This window comes from Cavia porcellus, unplaced genomic scaffold, assembly GCF_034190915.1.
Source record: "Cavia porcellus strain 051 isolate PalLab524CR breed Dunkin Hartley unplaced genomic scaffold, mCavPor4.1 scaffold_11, whole genome shotgun sequence".
Lineage (NCBI taxonomy): Eukaryota > Metazoa > Chordata > Mammalia > Rodentia > Caviidae > Cavia > Cavia porcellus.
In genome coordinates, this window is record NW_026947494.1 from 71,063,148 (window position 1) to 71,080,623 (window position 17,476).

A 17,476-nucleotide genomic window follows, 5' to 3' on the forward strand; every position below is an offset into this window, starting at 1 on the left:
ATGGACGTGTTCTCCATGACCTATCTAGACATACACAAAAGTGTGCTCCACTGATTTTGGGTACAGATCCCAAAGCTCATGAGGTGACCAGCAGGTGAAGAACAGGGCCCTCCCAGTCTGGCTTGACTCCCTGGGAGCTTGCTGCTTTGGTCAACAGCATTCAGCATGCAGAGTGCATCTATGTCTGTGTGCTCTGAAGGCACCGCGAGCCACCTTGGCTGTCACAGAAAGAGAGCGCCTTCAGAAGCATGGAAAAGGACTAACACATCTTCCCACGTCCTGTGTTCACCAGTGAACTGGAGTTAATGAACGGCCTACCTTATGTGGTTAAAAATTAATACATACAAAGAGTTTATAATAGTGCCTACATTTAGTGTGCAATAAATAGACTGCTATCTTTCCTTATACTTTACCAGTATAAGGTATGGGGTGAACCTTTAATAGCATCTTTGTCTTACAGATGAGGGAATTGAGATCAGGAGGATAGATTCCTTTCACCAAAATCAACCAGCAGTAAAACTTTATTTAGACTCAGTATGGGAGCTGCAAAATCTGCACTCTTAACCTGATCTCTCTTTTAGCCCCCAGAAAGCATACACAAGGGCAAAGACTACAGAAGGACTTTTCCATCTCACTGGCAGAATTTGCTGCTTGCATTGGGATAGTTTCAAGGTAAGGAGAACAAAGCCAAACAGTGCCACTTTATACAAGGTGGTGGGATATTCGGGTATCTCCCTTAATTCTTACATGTTTACTTAATTATTTGGATAAATAAAATGTAGAACTGTTGGTCATTGCAAGTGGCCAAACATGAGGACAAATCTGCATGCTGTAAGTTGTATCAGTGAGACAGTCTACAGTCCTTCTTGTCCCATAGCCAGAAGGTGACCAACTTTCCTCCAATCCATTGCACTGAGGAGTCTCTGTTCTTACCTTTAGACCCCTCTGAGGGCAGCAACATAGTCTCACAGCCATAGTCAACACATCATGAATTTTCATTTCTATGCCCTTCTTTTTCCCTCTGATCATCAGGCACCGATATTACTTAATCTGATTTTTAGTCTCTGTATCTTGCCAGAAATTTGAATTCTCAAAATATTTTACAAAGGAAACCTGTATGCTGGTTTGTAAGTGAAAACCTACTTAAGCTATTCTTAAGGGAGGCGTGCTTGGCTGAAAGTGAGTTCTCCACCTGCAAGACTGAGGAGAAAGGCATGCGGACGGGAAATACCTAATGGTAAAAATAAACTTAACTGAAAGTAAGAAAACATCACAGGTAATTCGGGAGAATTCTGACACTGCTATTATAAAACTCTGTGAACCACGTTCTGTTCTTTCTTCCCCTTCCCCAAACGGAAAAGCCCAGCCACAAATGAAAAATAGATTCAAGTGCATCCCAAAATGTGGAAGGGACGTTCAGTGTTAGTTACCTCTATGCCTCCATCAGTTCTTTCTTAAACTCTAAAATTGAGCCAAAATAATGCTTCTTTTCAGAAAAAAAAAAAAAACAGTTACTTTGTGTTGGGACTAAGATTAAGTGAAAGTATTTGTTTAGACTCTCAAATTTACAAGTTTCAACACTGAGAATAAAATAGTTTAAGCTTCCTTACTTCTTACGGCTTGTCGAAGTCCAACAGGTCAGAATAAGCACCTGGGTTCTAAGTCAGGCTTATTCCACGTCCTGCGCCTTTGCCACCCCTGAGCCAGGGAGCAGTTCTCAACGTCCAGGTCTTCCAGCTGAGGGTGTTTAATTCACTCAGAGATAGTAAGTGTGAGTTTATCTAAATAGTTACACTTGTGTCTGTTGGTACTGGAGAATTAGCCTAGACCATAGTTGATATGGCTTTAGTAAGCTCATTAAAGGAGAGCTCTTACATGTTCCTACTCTTTGAAATTAAGATCATAAATAGAAATATTGGTGGGGACAGGGTGTAACTCCGTTGTAGAGCACTTGCCTATCATATGTATGGCCCTGAACTCAATCCCCAGTAGGGCAGAAACAATAGAATAGAATAGATTAGAATAGAATGAAATAGACGTATTTTGTTTACATATTGTCAAGGAGAAAATGCTCCATTTTATTAAAACAATGTTAGTTAAACTATATAAATGGGCTAATAGCTTTTCAGTAAAGATTCTATTGTTTGAGGCAACAAGACTAGGGGATTTCAAAATGGAATGAACTGCCCTTGTTCAAACCCCGTTCTACTGTTATTGTGATTATGAACTATTTGTAAATATTTCATCAATACTTAGTGAAGATGACATGACATTATTTGAATTAATTTTAATAATTATTTTGAACAAGTAATTACTGAGAATAAGCTATATTCAAGGAATCATGCTGGGCACTTAGAGATAAAATGTCCATAACACTTTCCTCAAAATTTTCACCTAGCTGAGAAGAGAGGAATATAGATAGATAATAGATAATAGATAATAGATACAGAGACAGAGACAGATACAGATATAGATGCATCTTTAATGCAAAGTGAAAAGGCAGAAGTGCCATTAAAACATGACCAACAAGTTCTCTAAGGAAAGAGAGGTTAGGTCTCAGAGTCCCTAGGACAAATGAGAAGAAATTTCTAGAAGTAATGACCATTCAGAGGGAAAGGAAAAAATAATGATAGGAGTATATGGAAGGGAGGGCAAGTAGGCTACTACCAGAAACAGTCAGAGCAGTGGTCAGCCTGGAGAAACACAAAAACAGAGAGAAATGTAAGATCAGAACCAAGGTCAGAATTTGACAAGTTGGGTCTGCAGTTCACACCAAGGCAGTAAAATGGGCATATTTCCTTATATGTACCAAATGCCTCTGGAAGCTTCTAGAAGAAGATTAAGTACTAGCTTAAACTCTAGATGCAAAGGTAGTAAATAAATAGAAGGCAACATTATGAGTTTTCATATGTGAAAGCAGCAGCTTCAACTGCGAATGGAAATTTATAAATTAATTTACAATTTTTAAGAATGTATTAGAACTTTATCACATTTTTACCACACAGCAGCCTCTCTGAAAGACCTTTTTGCAGGAACTGAAATAATTAAATTGGAGATTCAGTGTACCTTTTCAATCATTTTATTTAAAAACTCATTCTGGTTTTCTTTAAGGATGAGATAAACCACTGCTAAGGAAGTGGCTAAATCTTTTTTACAGTACTTGGTTCACCATAAAATGTAGGACATGACTCCCAAATAACACCCAATAGAAGCTGGCCACAGCAGCATCGGAGAATATTTGCCTTTTCAAAACTTTTATAGTGGTACTTGTTTCTATTCCAAATGCTGGGGGAACAAAGATGTTTAAGATACAATCTTGAATGGAAGAAGAAAATTTTATGAACAAATCATTGCAACAGTGAGAAAGGAACACACTGCATGTATGGAGAGCAGGAGACTGACCAGGCTGAGCTCAGTAATTTAGAGCTAACACATTTTTGTCAGAAAGCAGCATAACCATAGGAGTTTATTCTTTAGAATGTTTCTATTGATGATAAATATTTTTTTTAGAAAATTTCTACTGATACATTAATTAATTTTAATTTTATGAGTTTTATTATATTTATATTTATTATGAGTGTTTAATAGGATAACATAGAGATAAGGTATTGCATTTTTAACATTTATTATTTATAAAAAAACTCAAAATTTTCAACATTGACTGGTTTGGGTTTACAAATTCTAAAAAACAAGAACAAAAATAACTTGCTATATAAGCGACAATAAAAATACCAATAACCCTCTACAAAAAGTTAATCTTTGCTTCAATTATCACACCTAAGGCAGACTGCAACACGACAACAGCACATTTATACACATGTATCACTTACACTGACAACACATGTATTTTGTTTTGCTGACCATTCTGTAGGACTTACTGGACAAGGGCTGGTTGAACTATTTTTTTCAGGAGATTCTTATTATGTCATGCATTGTTTAGCTAATAGGAACATAAAATATCAATAAAATAAGGTATCAAAGTCTTAATACTATTCCATGTTTCAAATAAATACCAACATTTTCACATCAGTTGTGTACTTGTTTATAAAACCTAAATAATTCTTATGTGAACTACAATGAACACACCAATAGCACTAAAAAAAAACCTCTTGATGCTGGAAAGATGGTGGATCAATAAGCAGCAAAGTAAAAAAGCCTCTCTGAGAGAAACAGTTCAGATGATGGAATACAGCAGCCTGGAGAAGACCAGACAGGAAGAGATGAATCCTTTTGACCCAGGAAGAAACTAAAGTGAAAAAAAAAAAAAGAAAAATGTGGACAGAAGGCTGTAGCCAGACATGCTATCACTGGAGTCAGTCCCACTGTGTGTGAAATGCCACTGAAATCTGAAGACACATGGTCATGGTGAAGTTGGGGGTTGGCAAGCCCGAGGGCCTAGGTGGGAGGATGGGGTCACTGAGTGGAGCAGTATACTGGAGAACTGCACTGGCTCAGAGATCTACACTGGCCAGCGGTGAGTGTGGGGACTCAGTCTTCCTGCGGGAATGGGTGATTGGTCAAGCGACATTTTGGAGTCAGTCAGGATAAGCCCAGAACCAGATCTCAGTGGCTTCATTCAGCCACTCCTAGCACAGAGCAGATTGACGAGAATTGCTTGGACTGAGTCCACTCCTGTGTGCAATCCAATAGCAAAGGATGAGGTCTCCCTGAAACTATACCTAAGTGGCCCTGTCACTGCAGCACGTACTAACCTGATGAAGACTGCCAGTGGTTGACCAGCTAAGAAGGGAGGGGCCAGCCTGCCTCACCCCTTCCTGTACTCCAGTAGTCACCAACAGACTGAGGAGGGCAGCAATCCCGAGCCAGCATGCTTCAGAGTAATTGTAACCAATACAGGAAATGCCGGGGACCCCACTATCCACTTGTCTGGAAGAAACCAGAAAAATGACAATAGTAAGAAACAAAAGGAAGTCTCCAGCCTCCAATCCAAGTAGTACTGGTCCAAGGAGATAAACACAGGAGAGATCAGGAGTTTCACACCTGCAGTTTCTGAAGAAACAGCATCTGACATAAAGAAATATCTTTGTGAAATTATAAAAGAACTTAAAACAGAAATACTAATACAAATAAAGGAAGATATAAGAAAAATAATAAAAGAAATGCTAAGCACATCTCAAGACGACACAGATGGAAGAAGGGAGGAGCACAGAAAAAGGAGAGAAACCTTCGATGAAGAATATTTTTAAAAATCTAGAATACATGAAACAGATTCAAAGAGATTACCAGGAAATCAAAAACTCCATTGAAAGCTGGCAAAACTGCTTGAAAGAAACTAAAGATAGACTATCAAACCTTGAAGACATGTTTGCAACTTGTGATCATAAAAGGAAATCACAAAAATAACAAGGAACCAGGAAGTAACAATACAAAGGCTAGAAGATGACAAGAGGATCTATAACTTAAGAATAAAAAATGTGAGTGAATAAGCAAGGGTAAACACAAATGAAATACAAAGGCTATTTACAGAAATAATTAAAGAAAAATTCCCAAGCATAAGAAAATGAAATGATATTCAGATATATGATGCATACAGAACTCCAGCCAGCTATAACCAAAACAGATCTACACCCAGACATATAATAAAGATCCCAGAAATTCAACAGAACAGAATATTAAAAGCTGTCAGAGAAAAGAAACAGATCAGCTATATAGGAAATTCCATCACAACTAACCAACTTCTCAACACAAACCATCAAATCAAGAAGAGCTTGGAGTGAAATATTCCAAGCCCCGAAAGAAAATAACGTCCAATTCAGAATGATGTATCCTGCAAAACTATCTCTCAAAATTAATGGAGAAACAAGATGCTTCCAGGACAAAGAGGAACTGGAGGAGTTCATGACCACCAATTCAACCCTACAAAAAATACTGAAGGACATCCTAGAGAGAAAGAAAAAAGATCATAGCTTCAGGAACTGTGGCAGAGGAGGCTCACTGAATGGGGCAGACAATGGAATGAAGGGGAAAAATAGATAACCAATGGCAGAAAAATAGCATGGCAGAGATGAGGCAGAGAAGTTTGGCAGTAATCACTAACATAGATGGCCTTGATACACTAATAAAAAGAAACACAGGCAGAGTACATCAGGAGATAGGGCCCATCAAGATAATGTATATAAGAAATATAATTAACCTAAAAGAGGGTTTATAGATTGAAATCAAAGATGAGAAAATAATGCTCTATGTGACAGGAAACCAGAAAAAAGTGGGGGTAGCTCGCCCTTCAGCTGCAGATTGGTTGGAAAGACATAACACTTTTATACAAAGGAGAATTACTCAACTATAAGGAAGGAAAACCTTGAGGTTCTTGTAGGTAAATGGATACAACTTGAGATCAAGCTCAGGGGTAAAAACATTCAGAACCACTTAGGTAAATAGCAGGTTGTCTCCCTAATCTAAAAACTAAAGGAGTTAGTGGGATACAAAATGTACAATGCACCCTGTGAAAGTGAAAGGGGAGGAACTGTCTAAATAGGCAAGGCAGAGGACACTGTTAATCTTGTATCATGATTTGAAACCCATATTGCTTTCATTGCTCTGTTTAGTTTGGTTATATTCGGTTCTAGTTTGTCTTCTTATACTAGATTCGATGGCATGGACAGCTATTCCAAAGACAGCAGGACATACTATTGTAATCATTTCTAATTTCCTCTGAACTTAATCTGACGTCCTGTATTGCTTTCACTGTCTTGTTTTGGCTGATTTTATTCGAATCTGTTGTTTGATAGTATCAAGTCTGAGCGTATAGACAACTACTCTGAAGACAATACGATTCTCTATGATTCCCATTCTGGTTTGACTATTACCTTCTTTTGAAGTTCTAGAATGTCTCCAATGTTGTTTTTTATTGATTTTGTTCTGTACTGCTATGTTCAATTTCATTTTGCCTGATGATATGGGGAATGCTATTGAAGATAACAAGAGACATCGTGATAACCATTGTAGATCACCTTGTATTTTGGTTTTAAGTCATGTACTATGTCCATCTTTTTATTTTGACTGACCCCATTTTGTTTTTTATTTGGTTTTATTTTCTTCAAAAGAAAAAAAAAAAGAAAAGCATTGCTGTGAAAAAGAAAAAAAAAAGAACACTTTACTTCAATTATCACAACTAAATAATCAGAAAATAAGATGCCAATAAGACAAAACACCAAATGTGTATTGAGTGCTTAGAATAAACCAACATTTTCCAATCAGCTGTATAATTGCTTACAAAACCTAACAAAGAACATCAGAAATAAAAATCTATTTGAGCAGTAATGTGAACACAAGCAAGAGCCTACCACAGAAACAATGTGCGCTTGCAGTCAGACCCAGGCAGTCTTCACACATGACACTGGATATTCCATGCACATGTCTCACTTTCACAGACAGCACATGTGCCTTTCTTTCCTTTCCTGTGTGGCAGGTCATTCTCCTCACTTCCATTCTCTTCTTTTTGTCTGGTGCCTCCTACTATGTTGTACAGCAAGCACATACCAGGCAAATAATATATCAATAAAGTATCCAACAATGTGTAATGAGTTCTTAGAATAGACATCATTTTTCATGTCAACTATTTACTTGCTTACAAAACCTAAGAGATAACATCAGAAATAAAAACCTATGTGAACTAAAATGAAAATATCAAAAGAACTCTCCAACAAAAATAATATTGGCTTCAATTGTCACACCAAGGCAGATTTCACACATGAAGGTTGCATGTTCCATGCACAAGTATCACTTACACTGATAGAATATATGTCTCATTTTCCTCTCCTTTCTTGTAGGGCACAGTTGACATCAATTTGGCTTTTCTGTTGTCATAGTCTGTCTTTGGGACACTGCACCTGCCTGTTCTTCTGTTAGCTCACCAGTGAGGTCACAATTGTTTGTGTACTTCCCTGGGCTGAAACATTGTGTTTTTCCTCTGCTAAAAATTATCTCTTATGGGTTCCAATACTCTAAGAAAATTTCTCTGTGGTATTTTGCACTTGTATTTTCTTTGTAAACTATCAGACTATGCCACACTTGTTTAGGATTGAGGAAAGCACAACCACTGACCAGTGCTTTGTGTTTCAAGTGACATAATAGTAGCTGCATAATTCATCAACAACATCTACTCTGTGTTTGGTTTGGTTGAGAAAAGTTTCCATTTAGGGTTTTTGTTTTGTCAAGATTTCCTCACAAATATTTCCATCATGATGCAATGTTCACATCAGCAGTACCAGTTTGTTTTGTTTGCCACATAGGGGGCCAATGTAAATTTTTCTGAAATCCATACATTATGCTATACAATTCTCCGTTTTTTAATTGTGACATTTCATTTTGAATTTCTGTTTTGGTCTTGTGTACAGTTCCTATGCTGGTCAACCTGTGCCCTGTTAGGACTGGAAACTGGTAAACCAGTTGGTTGTCAAACGTCACATTCTGAATTATCTTTGAAAATGGGAGCAAAAATCTGTTTACAACATCATTTAGTATATTATTGTACAAATAAGGCATTGATGGCTGACTTCCAGGATAAATTTCCAAATCGAAAGCATAGTAAGTCTCCATATCTACAAGGGCATAAGCTTTTACACCATATGTTGACCCAACACTTACATAAGTCTTTTATATTCCTGCGATCACCATGAGAAAGCCCTGCTAAGTACAAGCAGATCTGTGAGTGTTTCCATTCAGCTAGTAAGGTGTCATAATAAATATGTTTTTGAATATGGCTATGGTGTTACAGAATGTTTTATTGTATTCACAGCATCTTGTAGCATTTCATCCATTACAATTCCCAACACCGAACAGCAGTCCTGGCATTCTGTCTAATACATTTCACTCCTGCCAAAACCTTTACTATATTTTTAGGCCAACTTCTAATATTGGCTTGTACCTTTTAGTTGCATGACCATTTTGCAACATTGCAACTATCAAACATGTACTCACATTGTTTTCTTTGTTATCTGAATCAAGGTGGTATACTTCCTTTTGTCTGTATCAGTCTATTCTTGCTTCATTTCATTATCACAGAAATGTTGGCTCATATTGCCAGCATCAAAGTCATAATTATCATCACCATCACCATCATCATCCAACGACACCACAGTTCTGTTATGAAAGCGTGTTTTATCATAATGGATCATCATCATCCATGCATGAGTAATCTGGTGATTCACTTTTGACCTACTCTAAAACTTGCAAATCTGGTTTTTCATGTGCCATTGTACTGAACTGGGCTACTTCTACCAGAATATCAAAAAAATTTTTTATAAAACAAATCCTATAGTGATGTGGATGTATTATATCCTCTATAATGCTCTGGTAAACATACACAAAAACTACTCCATGGAGCACAATATGGATGTAAATCCCAGTTTGACAATTTTGTATGCATATACACACCTTGCCTTCCATCATAGCAAGTGGATAAAAACATAGATTGCTTCCTGTATCCCTCAGAGAAAAGTACAGAGACACAGGATCAGCTGCTATTATGCTAACATAAAAATTTACAGTAGAAAAGGGGTGTGTATGTGACACCCTCTATTATGCACTGAGGGATAATACTGTGTTTGATCTGAAGGTAACAGGATGATACATACACACAGAGTGGTGGGGAAGTTCTTCTTGGACAGTGGTAACATTAGCTGCAAATGCATGAAAACAATGCAAGTACATGAAGGAATTGTCAGGACCATCAATAGTTTGGTGTACTGGGGTTTTTAGAAAGCTCTTGGAGATATTTAGTCAAGATACTAGTGTGCTCCAGGTATCTTCAATAACATAGACATAGTGTATTTGTAAATCTGAATCAGCAGAGAAGACACACAATGGGATGCTCTAGCAATTGTCCAGAGGAGAGTTCAAACAGGAAGAGAACTAAGGTTAATTGTCACAGCAGAATATTAAACATGACTGTTACATGACATATGTATTCCAAGGGAAAATGATTTATAGATACATTGTGTTTATTTAAATTGGTGGGTATATGCTGAGTTTGAGGACCTGCAGAAATACAGCCAGGTATCATTGGTAGACAATTGGAAATAGGAATCTGTGATTCTGAAAACAGCAAAAGGACACAGAGTTGAAAGTGAGACCAAATGAGCTACAGTTGAAGCTTTGCAGCAGACGACCTGGAGCTTTTGTGGACTCAGAGTCTGTCCCTGTGACCAGCATGGTGCAAATACTCAAGTAGTATTTGTTAAACAGACCACCAACTGCATGAAGAGAAGAATAATGTCTACCCATCTCCTGGGGTGAATCTTCCTTTGTGATCTCTGACGCTACTCTCCTGACAGCTCCCGTTCTCTCTGCTTTTTTGGGCTGTGTTTTCCATTTGTGTTTTCTCTTCACGCAGGTGCTTCCCAGCTTGCTGACCACCAGGACAAGGGAAGTAGCATCTCTTCACTCAGAAGCTTCACATGCTCCTGGGGAACCAACTTGTAAAGATCAAAGAAATTCAAGCAAGGAGAAAAAAAAAGAGAGCGGTCAGCGAAACTGACAGTCTTGAACTCAGTGGCAGTCTTAGAACAGATTCAATAGAAAATAACCCAGGAGAACACCAGAGTGCTATATATGTTAGAGTATAAATGAGTGAGGCAAAAGAGAATTTTTAAAGAAACTTTGTCACACAGGATAGAAAGTTGTAGGACTGTATCTGCAAGAAGAGGTAGTATAAAAAGTTGCTCTTGTTGAGGAAAGGGAGGGAAGGTATGTGATGGACACGGAAAAGGCGAGCGCTCTTCATGTGTTGAGAGTTAAGAGATGACAAGATTCCTCATTCTGTTCTAATGAGGGCACTAATCTCACCAAGAGAGGCCCATCTCCAAGACCTCATTTACATCTTCTTAGCAGAAGGAAACTATACTTGGGGGAGACTGGTAGCTGGAGGGAAGACCATCCTACTACCTAATCAAGCTTGGAAAATGTCATGAAAGGGGGCCAGTCAGAATCTCCTCATGTCCTAAAATTGGCCTTTGGTTTAGAAAGTAGAAGGCTGCACATTAAAATGTGCGATACCCAGGCTGGAGGATTTCCTATCTTTAAGCTTTGGTATTGAGATATCCTAAAACACCATTCCTCTCATGCTATTCTTTTACAACAGTAATATTCTAAAAAGGGAATATTTTTGTCTCTTGTTATATGCTCCATCTTAAGTGTTGCCTGCAAAATCAGATTTATACTTTATGTGTCTGCATTGACATGGGGAGTAATCGAAGTCCTTGAAAACATTAAGGCATAAGACCTAATATTTTAAAAAGCACTTTTAGACTTCAAAGAGCTGTAAGAGACTCTTTGATTTGTCATCTGGATGATCGTCACTGCAGGGCATCCCAAACTTGTGAGCACAGAAGCCCATTTGGACGATTCAAGCTAAGTTCAAATCCATTGTCCATTGATCTTACATAAGGAAGACATATTTCACGAAGGGTACAGTGGGTGCACAGGTGACCTGACAAACTTCCTTTAGTTTTGGAGATTTTAAATCAGTCCCATGAAGAGCCCCCATTTCTTCTTTGTCCACACATTTAAGACACATTGGGAATAATTTTTCTCAGGTGTGACAAAATTCTCCAAAATTATCACATCCCTTGGTCCGTTTACAGCTCTCTCCTGTGAAGACATTACATTGTCTTCCAGTAGTACCCTCTTTGGATGTGTCCTTTCATCTTGCCTAAAGATCTCATATTAACATCCTTTAATCATGTTAGTGGGGGAAAAGTGCCTAAAATTTTGCCTCTGGATGTAAACACTGACAAGCATAAGTATCTTTCTATTTTTCTATCCAAGTAATACCTTTCCTGTTTAAATTGAAATATCGCTGTTGACTCATCAGAGCTTTCTGAAAAACAACAATAACAAAGCATGTTATTTCGTGCTTTGAATGCATTTCAAGATAAGATGTAGAATGTACAAATACACTAAAATTATCTTTGCTTTGTATTACTCTGGTTACATTTTGGGGCCCACTTCAAGGAGAAATATGAGCTTGACTATCCGTTTTCACCAAAACAGCCTTTACTCAGGCAGGAATATTAACTCAGGTAAGTAAAATGATTGCTCCTTTCATCACAGCAATTTCACACCTACTCACCTTCCAATTGACTTTTTATAGAATATTAGTTTGCATTAAAAAATTCATTTAATTACATTGGAAAAACACTCTGCTGCTGCTCTCCAGGCCAAGACTGTGTTGCAGCTGCTCCTGTTTAAGGGATAATTGTAGCCTCATTCTTCTACAAGGAACTAATTCTGATTTGAAAGGACTTATCCTCGCAGTTTATCCTGATGAGAGGACTAGATTACTGCCATGTAAAATAGCTGAATAGTCCTAATACAGCTATTATACCACAAACGTTGTATATTGATGAAGATCAAAGTACTGTACCACACTCAACGGTGAGATGTAAAGCATGGCACATTTCCCATATTATGTAAAAATACTGCATTTTATGAGTCATTTAGTACCATGTGAAGTATCTGTGGGCCCAGTGTCATTTCCTCCAAACTTTCCTCATCATTCTGAGATCCTTTATTTTATGGTTGAAAAACTTACAATGTAGTCAGTCCCCACTAGGTTCCCCAGGAAACAAACTTCAATGCTCTGTGTTCTTCTATTGCAGGATATTACTTACTGTGTATCATTCTATTTTACATTTAAATTACTTCTGAAAACATTAAATAATCCTAGACAACAGTAGGTTACAAGTGGTAAATTTAGAAAATGCAAACATTTCCCATAAAAACCCTTAGTGATGTGTTTTGAGTTTTTAAATTACGTAGGACTCAGTCTTGATTAGGATCAAGAAAACAAATCAAACTATTTCCCCCTATAACCTGAATAAGACGGTAAATCTGAATATACATAATGCACATATACAACAAGATGCTTTATAACACAAGTTGATCTTTATGAAATGCAAAAAGAATGGAGCTTTTTAAAAAATGAGGCTTTTTAATTTAACTTAAAGTTTTTTGAAGACAGTATGTAGTTCTGACTGGACTTCAACGCACTGTGTAACACAGGCTGATCTTAAACTTGCTATGATCCCACTGCCTTGGCCTCTCAAGTGCTGGGATTACAGTTGTGCACCATTACCCATGGCAAGACTGAAACTTTCTTCTAACAGGAACTTGTGACAAAAGCTATTGCTGAAATACTGTTTTAAGTCAGAAGACGCCACCATAAGAATGAGTTTGAATTTGGTTTTCAATATGGCATGCTTTGATTTTAGTTTTAAAATCTGGTATTTCAAAACTAGTCCCTCTGTATAAATGATGTCTTATTCTTATAAATTTTCCCCAAAACAACACAGTCTATCTGCATGATTTGGAGATGATACTACATGATTCAGGACTTACCTATGTAACATAATCAGTAAACATGAAATGTGGTCATTGAAAACAACGCAAATTTGCAAACACAACAATTTATGAAACTGTGATGAAAATGAACACGGAGGATGCTAAGGAAATGCAATCAAATGTTGAGTGAACTTTGCCATTACTGGTTAGGCTTCCCAGCACAATGTATAAAGTTACATGAGATAATGAAATTAAATGTAAATTAGACCTGATGCTAGGGCCAGATCTAAGACATAGTAGGCAACTAGCAAATTGTAGGTAGTGATATCATTATATCAATATTAGTAAGGAGATAATTTTTTCAAGAACACACATTTTCTGCTAATTAAAACATATGACCTTTCTGGTTCAGTTGAATAAATCATAAACCAGATGTATAAAACAATTTATTCATGCTTGTAAAGAAAACCCAGGCAAACTGCTAAACTCCATCACTGAAAAGGCAAAGGAAATGAGGGCATCCTGGCTAGGGGGATTCTCAGTGTCCCCTGTGAGGGGACACACAACATAACAGCACAGCTCTAAACTCATCTAGAGCAAGAACCATCTTAAGGAATTTTTTTATATTTCATACTTACGCACAGTATATCACATCCGTGTTTTTTTTCCGGTCCTTTGTGTCTTCAGTGTGTAAAATACAGGGAATAAACAATTAAATGAATCAACTTAGGATATGCAGCTGAAGGTCCTACAAATTCAAACATAATAAAATGCCTCTTTAGTTTCTAAATTGAGATTTATTCAGTGGAATATGATAGGCATAGGGCGGGGCACTATTACAAGAGTATTTATCCACTTGTATTGCACAAGTAATTGGAGTTATGAGCTTTTGGTTTTCAACGGGTCATCTCTTCAGCATGCAAACACTAACACACCACAAGGACACCACACTGTAGAAACCAGGCCTTAGGTTAGGAATCGGAGGGATACAGAAGCCGCATGCTTTGAGAATGGCGAGTATCACCCTCTTCAGGTGTCAAGAGGTTGACAGTATGATTCCAGTCCTGAACCATTGTGTTTCATTCTCCGCAAATTCACAGGGTTGTCAAACAGAAATCAATATGGGTCCTACGAAAGGTTTTTAAAAAATCAAGTTTTTGAATTATGTAACATATTGGTAATGACTACTGGATACAAGATAGAAATTTAAGCTTGGCATCCATATCCTTTAAACCTAATAGCTTTTATTGCTGTCATTGAATTTAGAGATACATATAAACACATTTTAGCGTCTACAACTGAATTTTGAAAGCTGAAGTTATAAACCACAAAATTTCACACACATTTTAAAGAGCTTATAGGAAGAAGATCATATTTTCTACTCCTTACTTTCATTTTGTGCTTTCAGGGCTTTCTGAATGTGTAGAGGAATTTTTTTTCCTTCTTCCCAACCCTACCTCCATCGTGTTATTCTTGATGGTAAGGAGAAAGCTTACGTCTTTGCTACTTACAGAAATACTGACCAGAAGGAAACAATGGCTCCAGGTAAGAGAGGACGGTCAGGTTGCAAAGCAATACATTACAGGTTTCCAGAGCAATTCTGCGTACAGGAGACGTCCCGAAATGCTCATTTTATTATATTTTGTAGTGACTTCCAGATCTTTCTGCTTATACTTAACCGCCGTTTGGACACAAGGCCAGGAAAAGGTACACTGCCACTGGCAGTCACCATGTACTAAAAGGGAGCAGGCGCAGAGCAGTCCAAAGTTCTCAGCCTCTTCTTTGAGGCCAGGTGTGGAAATGTATAACTTCCTAGATCCTTCCCGGCTCCTGGGCTCCTCTGTGCCTGTGTGTGGCTTCTCACTCCTGAGAAAGTAAATACCTCCCACTCCTGCTTGCAATTCCCGTAGGAAGGGGGTGAGGAGGGGAGGGGCTAAATGTGCCCTGGCTGTCTCAGCCATCCAGATAAACGAAGTTCCAAGTTTGCAGGTTAGGGGAATCAAAAGGACAAAACCTCACTGGTGATGTGGACACCCCATCTGCCAACCTGAGAAGCGGGGAGGCGGACTCCAGGTCTTCCTGGCACCGCCAAGAGCACTACTAGGCGTGCAGTGGTAATGTCCCAAGTGTTCCCCCTAGCCCGACCTTGATCACCGCTTCCTTATCACCCTGGGAATCACTCACTCCCCCGGACTCTGTAGTCCCCAAGGGAGCCTCAGCCTCCCCACATTCTCCCGAGGGGCGAGGGTGACAGCGAGGCGGGCCGGGCCGGGGACCCGCTCTCCCCGCCGGTTCGAGGCTCGGCCTGAGCGCGCGCGGACAAGGCTCACTCCGGTGCGCACAGGGGTCGCGCGGCGCAGAAAAGTCACGGCTGCCGCGCGCACCGAGGAGTGGAGGGTGTGGGCCCGGGGCGCTCGGGACAGCGGTGGGGGGACAGAGAGGAGAGCGGGCAGCGCGGGCCGGCGTGGGGACGCGCGCGGAGTGGGGCGGGGTGCGGTGGCCCGGCCGGGCCGGGGCGGGGCCGCGGGGCCGCGGGCCGGGTGCGCCCCACAGCGCCCCCTCGCTGCGCTCCCCGCGGCGCCCAGGCCGCGGAGCCCGGGCTCGCCGCCCCTTTGTGTGAGCCTCCCTGCCCTGAGCAGCGCGGCTCGGCCCGCTCGGTCCTCCCGGCGCCCGGCGCCGTGGCCGCCCGGCGAGCTTCCTCCTCTACCTCCCCTACGCCCGCCTTCAGCCTCGGCCCAGCTGCAGCCCCCGAGCCCACGGGGCGCGGGTCCCGCGGCGCTGCCCACCCCGCCGGCCCGGCGCGCGCCCCCTCCCGTCCGGTCCCCTCGATCCCCTCCCCGTCCCGGGCTCCAAGGTGGAGGAAATAAACTAAACCCAGAGCCACCGGGGTCTCCAGTAAGGCGCCCCGGACCCGGAGCCGAGCGCGCGCCGGCGGCGAGGGGCGCGGAGGCGGGGATGGGGGTGCGGGCGGGGGCACAATGAGCGCGTGAAGTTACCTGCCCGGCGGCGGCGGCGGCGGCGGCGGGGCCGAGAGGCGGCGGGGCGGAGAGGCGGCGGCGGAGCGGGCTGCGCGCTCGGCGCCGACGGGTGCGCGCCGCGGCTCGGGCAGAGTTGAGCGCTTTTCCCCCCTCTTTTTTTTTTTTTTTTTCTTTTCTCTCTCTCTTTTTTTCTCCTCTTCTTCTTAAACAAACCACAAACGGATGTGAGGGAAGGAAGGTGTTTCTTTTACTCCTGAGCGCAGACACCTCGCTCCGTTGAGTCTAAGCTTGTTTTGCTCCATACTTTTTTTTTTTTTTTTTAAAGAAAAAAATAAGGGACTAGAAAAGGAGTTGCTTGATGTGAGAGTGAAATGGACGTAAGATTTTATCCACCTCCAGCCCAGCCTGCCGCTGCGCCCGACGCTCCCTGTCTGGGACCTTCTCCCTGCCTGGACCCCTACTATTGCAACAAGGTGAACGCTCTGCTTTTGTTTCCATCGGTTCTGACTGCGTGATCCCGGGAGGGGGGCGGCGGCGGCCGGCCGGCTGGACAGAGCCGGCCGCTCGGCTCAGGCAGGTCCCGGGCGCGCTCGGCTCGCAGCCCTCTGCAGCCAGCCCTGCGAGCGCTGGGGTAGGAGATATGGAGCAGCTCGGGGGCTTGCCAGACGCCGTGATTGTGCGGAAAGTGACACGATTTGCTCGGATTCTTTCCTTCCTGCGGCTCGAGACTAAGGATCCCTGCCTGGGCTTGCCGGGGGGCGTTAAAAAAAAAAAAAAAAAAAAAGAGGAAAAACCGAGGAATACTTTAGGGGTGTGTCTGGGGTCCGGGAGCGGAGGCAAAGAGAAATGAGCTTATTTCCCGGTTCCTTTTTCGCCCTGCCTCGCTGTCTCGGGCAGCGGGAGCTCGTGGCATCGCTTCCCCGCCCAGGATTAGTTGCCAGAGGAGCAGCCCGGAGTCGGGAGTTGGGGTTTAGGGACCCCGGAGGCGCTCCTCCCCCACCCCCGTGAAAATTGTTCTGCAACTCTTGGTTTTCCAATCCGCTTCGGAGAGTCAAGTCCCGAGGGCAGGCCAGGGTTGAGAGGGCTAGCCGAATTGTGATTTGGGGGACAGCTCTCCGGTTTTTTGGGCGTTGGGGTGCGTGGAAATTACAAGTTTGTTGAAAGCCGGACGAGTGCGTGGCGTTCAAATCCAAAGC

General features: G+C 41.2%; 2 protein-coding genes across 3 annotated transcripts in view; one reads left to right on the forward strand and one right to left on the reverse strand.

Moving 5' to 3' along the window:
• Positions 1-7,159: 7,159 nt before the first annotated feature.
• Positions 7,160-16,582, reverse strand: LOC101788271 (collagen, type I, alpha 1a-like). The gene is made up of 4 exons (XM_063257896.1): positions 16,501-16,582; positions 14,814-16,402; positions 13,941-14,430; positions 7,160-10,436 (listed from the first exon to the last, which is right to left on the reverse strand). The coding sequence occupies exons 1-2, from the start codon at positions 16,580-16,582 to the stop codon at positions 15,483-15,485; spliced, it is 1,002 nt and encodes a 333-aa protein (XP_063113966.1). The 3' UTR covers positions 7,160-10,436; positions 13,941-14,430; positions 14,814-15,482.
• The window catches only part of Tox (thymocyte selection associated high mobility group box), a 296,483-nt gene continuing 294,285 nt past the window's right edge, over positions 15,279-17,476 (forward strand). The window contains exon 1 of one of the 2 annotated variants that reach the window (XM_063258463.1): positions 15,279-15,416. Coding sequence is in view for 1 of the 2 variants with exons in the window: in XM_003464395.5 (XP_003464443.1) it covers positions 16,652-16,753 (102 nt within the window). In the remaining variant the exon portion in view is untranslated. Of the gene's footprint in view, positions 15,417-16,339; positions 16,754-17,476 lie in introns of those variants that run through there. The other variant, XM_003464395.5, reaches the window with a different exon arrangement.

Coding starts and splice junctions, on each gene's coding strand:
- LOC101788271 (XM_063257896.1), bottom strand. CDS start 16,582: ATGGAGCAAAACAAGCTTAGACTCAACGGAGCGAGGTGTCTGCGCTCA. Junction 16,403..16,500: donor ACCTTCCTTCCCTCACATCC/GTTTGTGGTTTG, acceptor ACTCTGCCCGAG/CCGCGGCGCGCACCCGTCGG.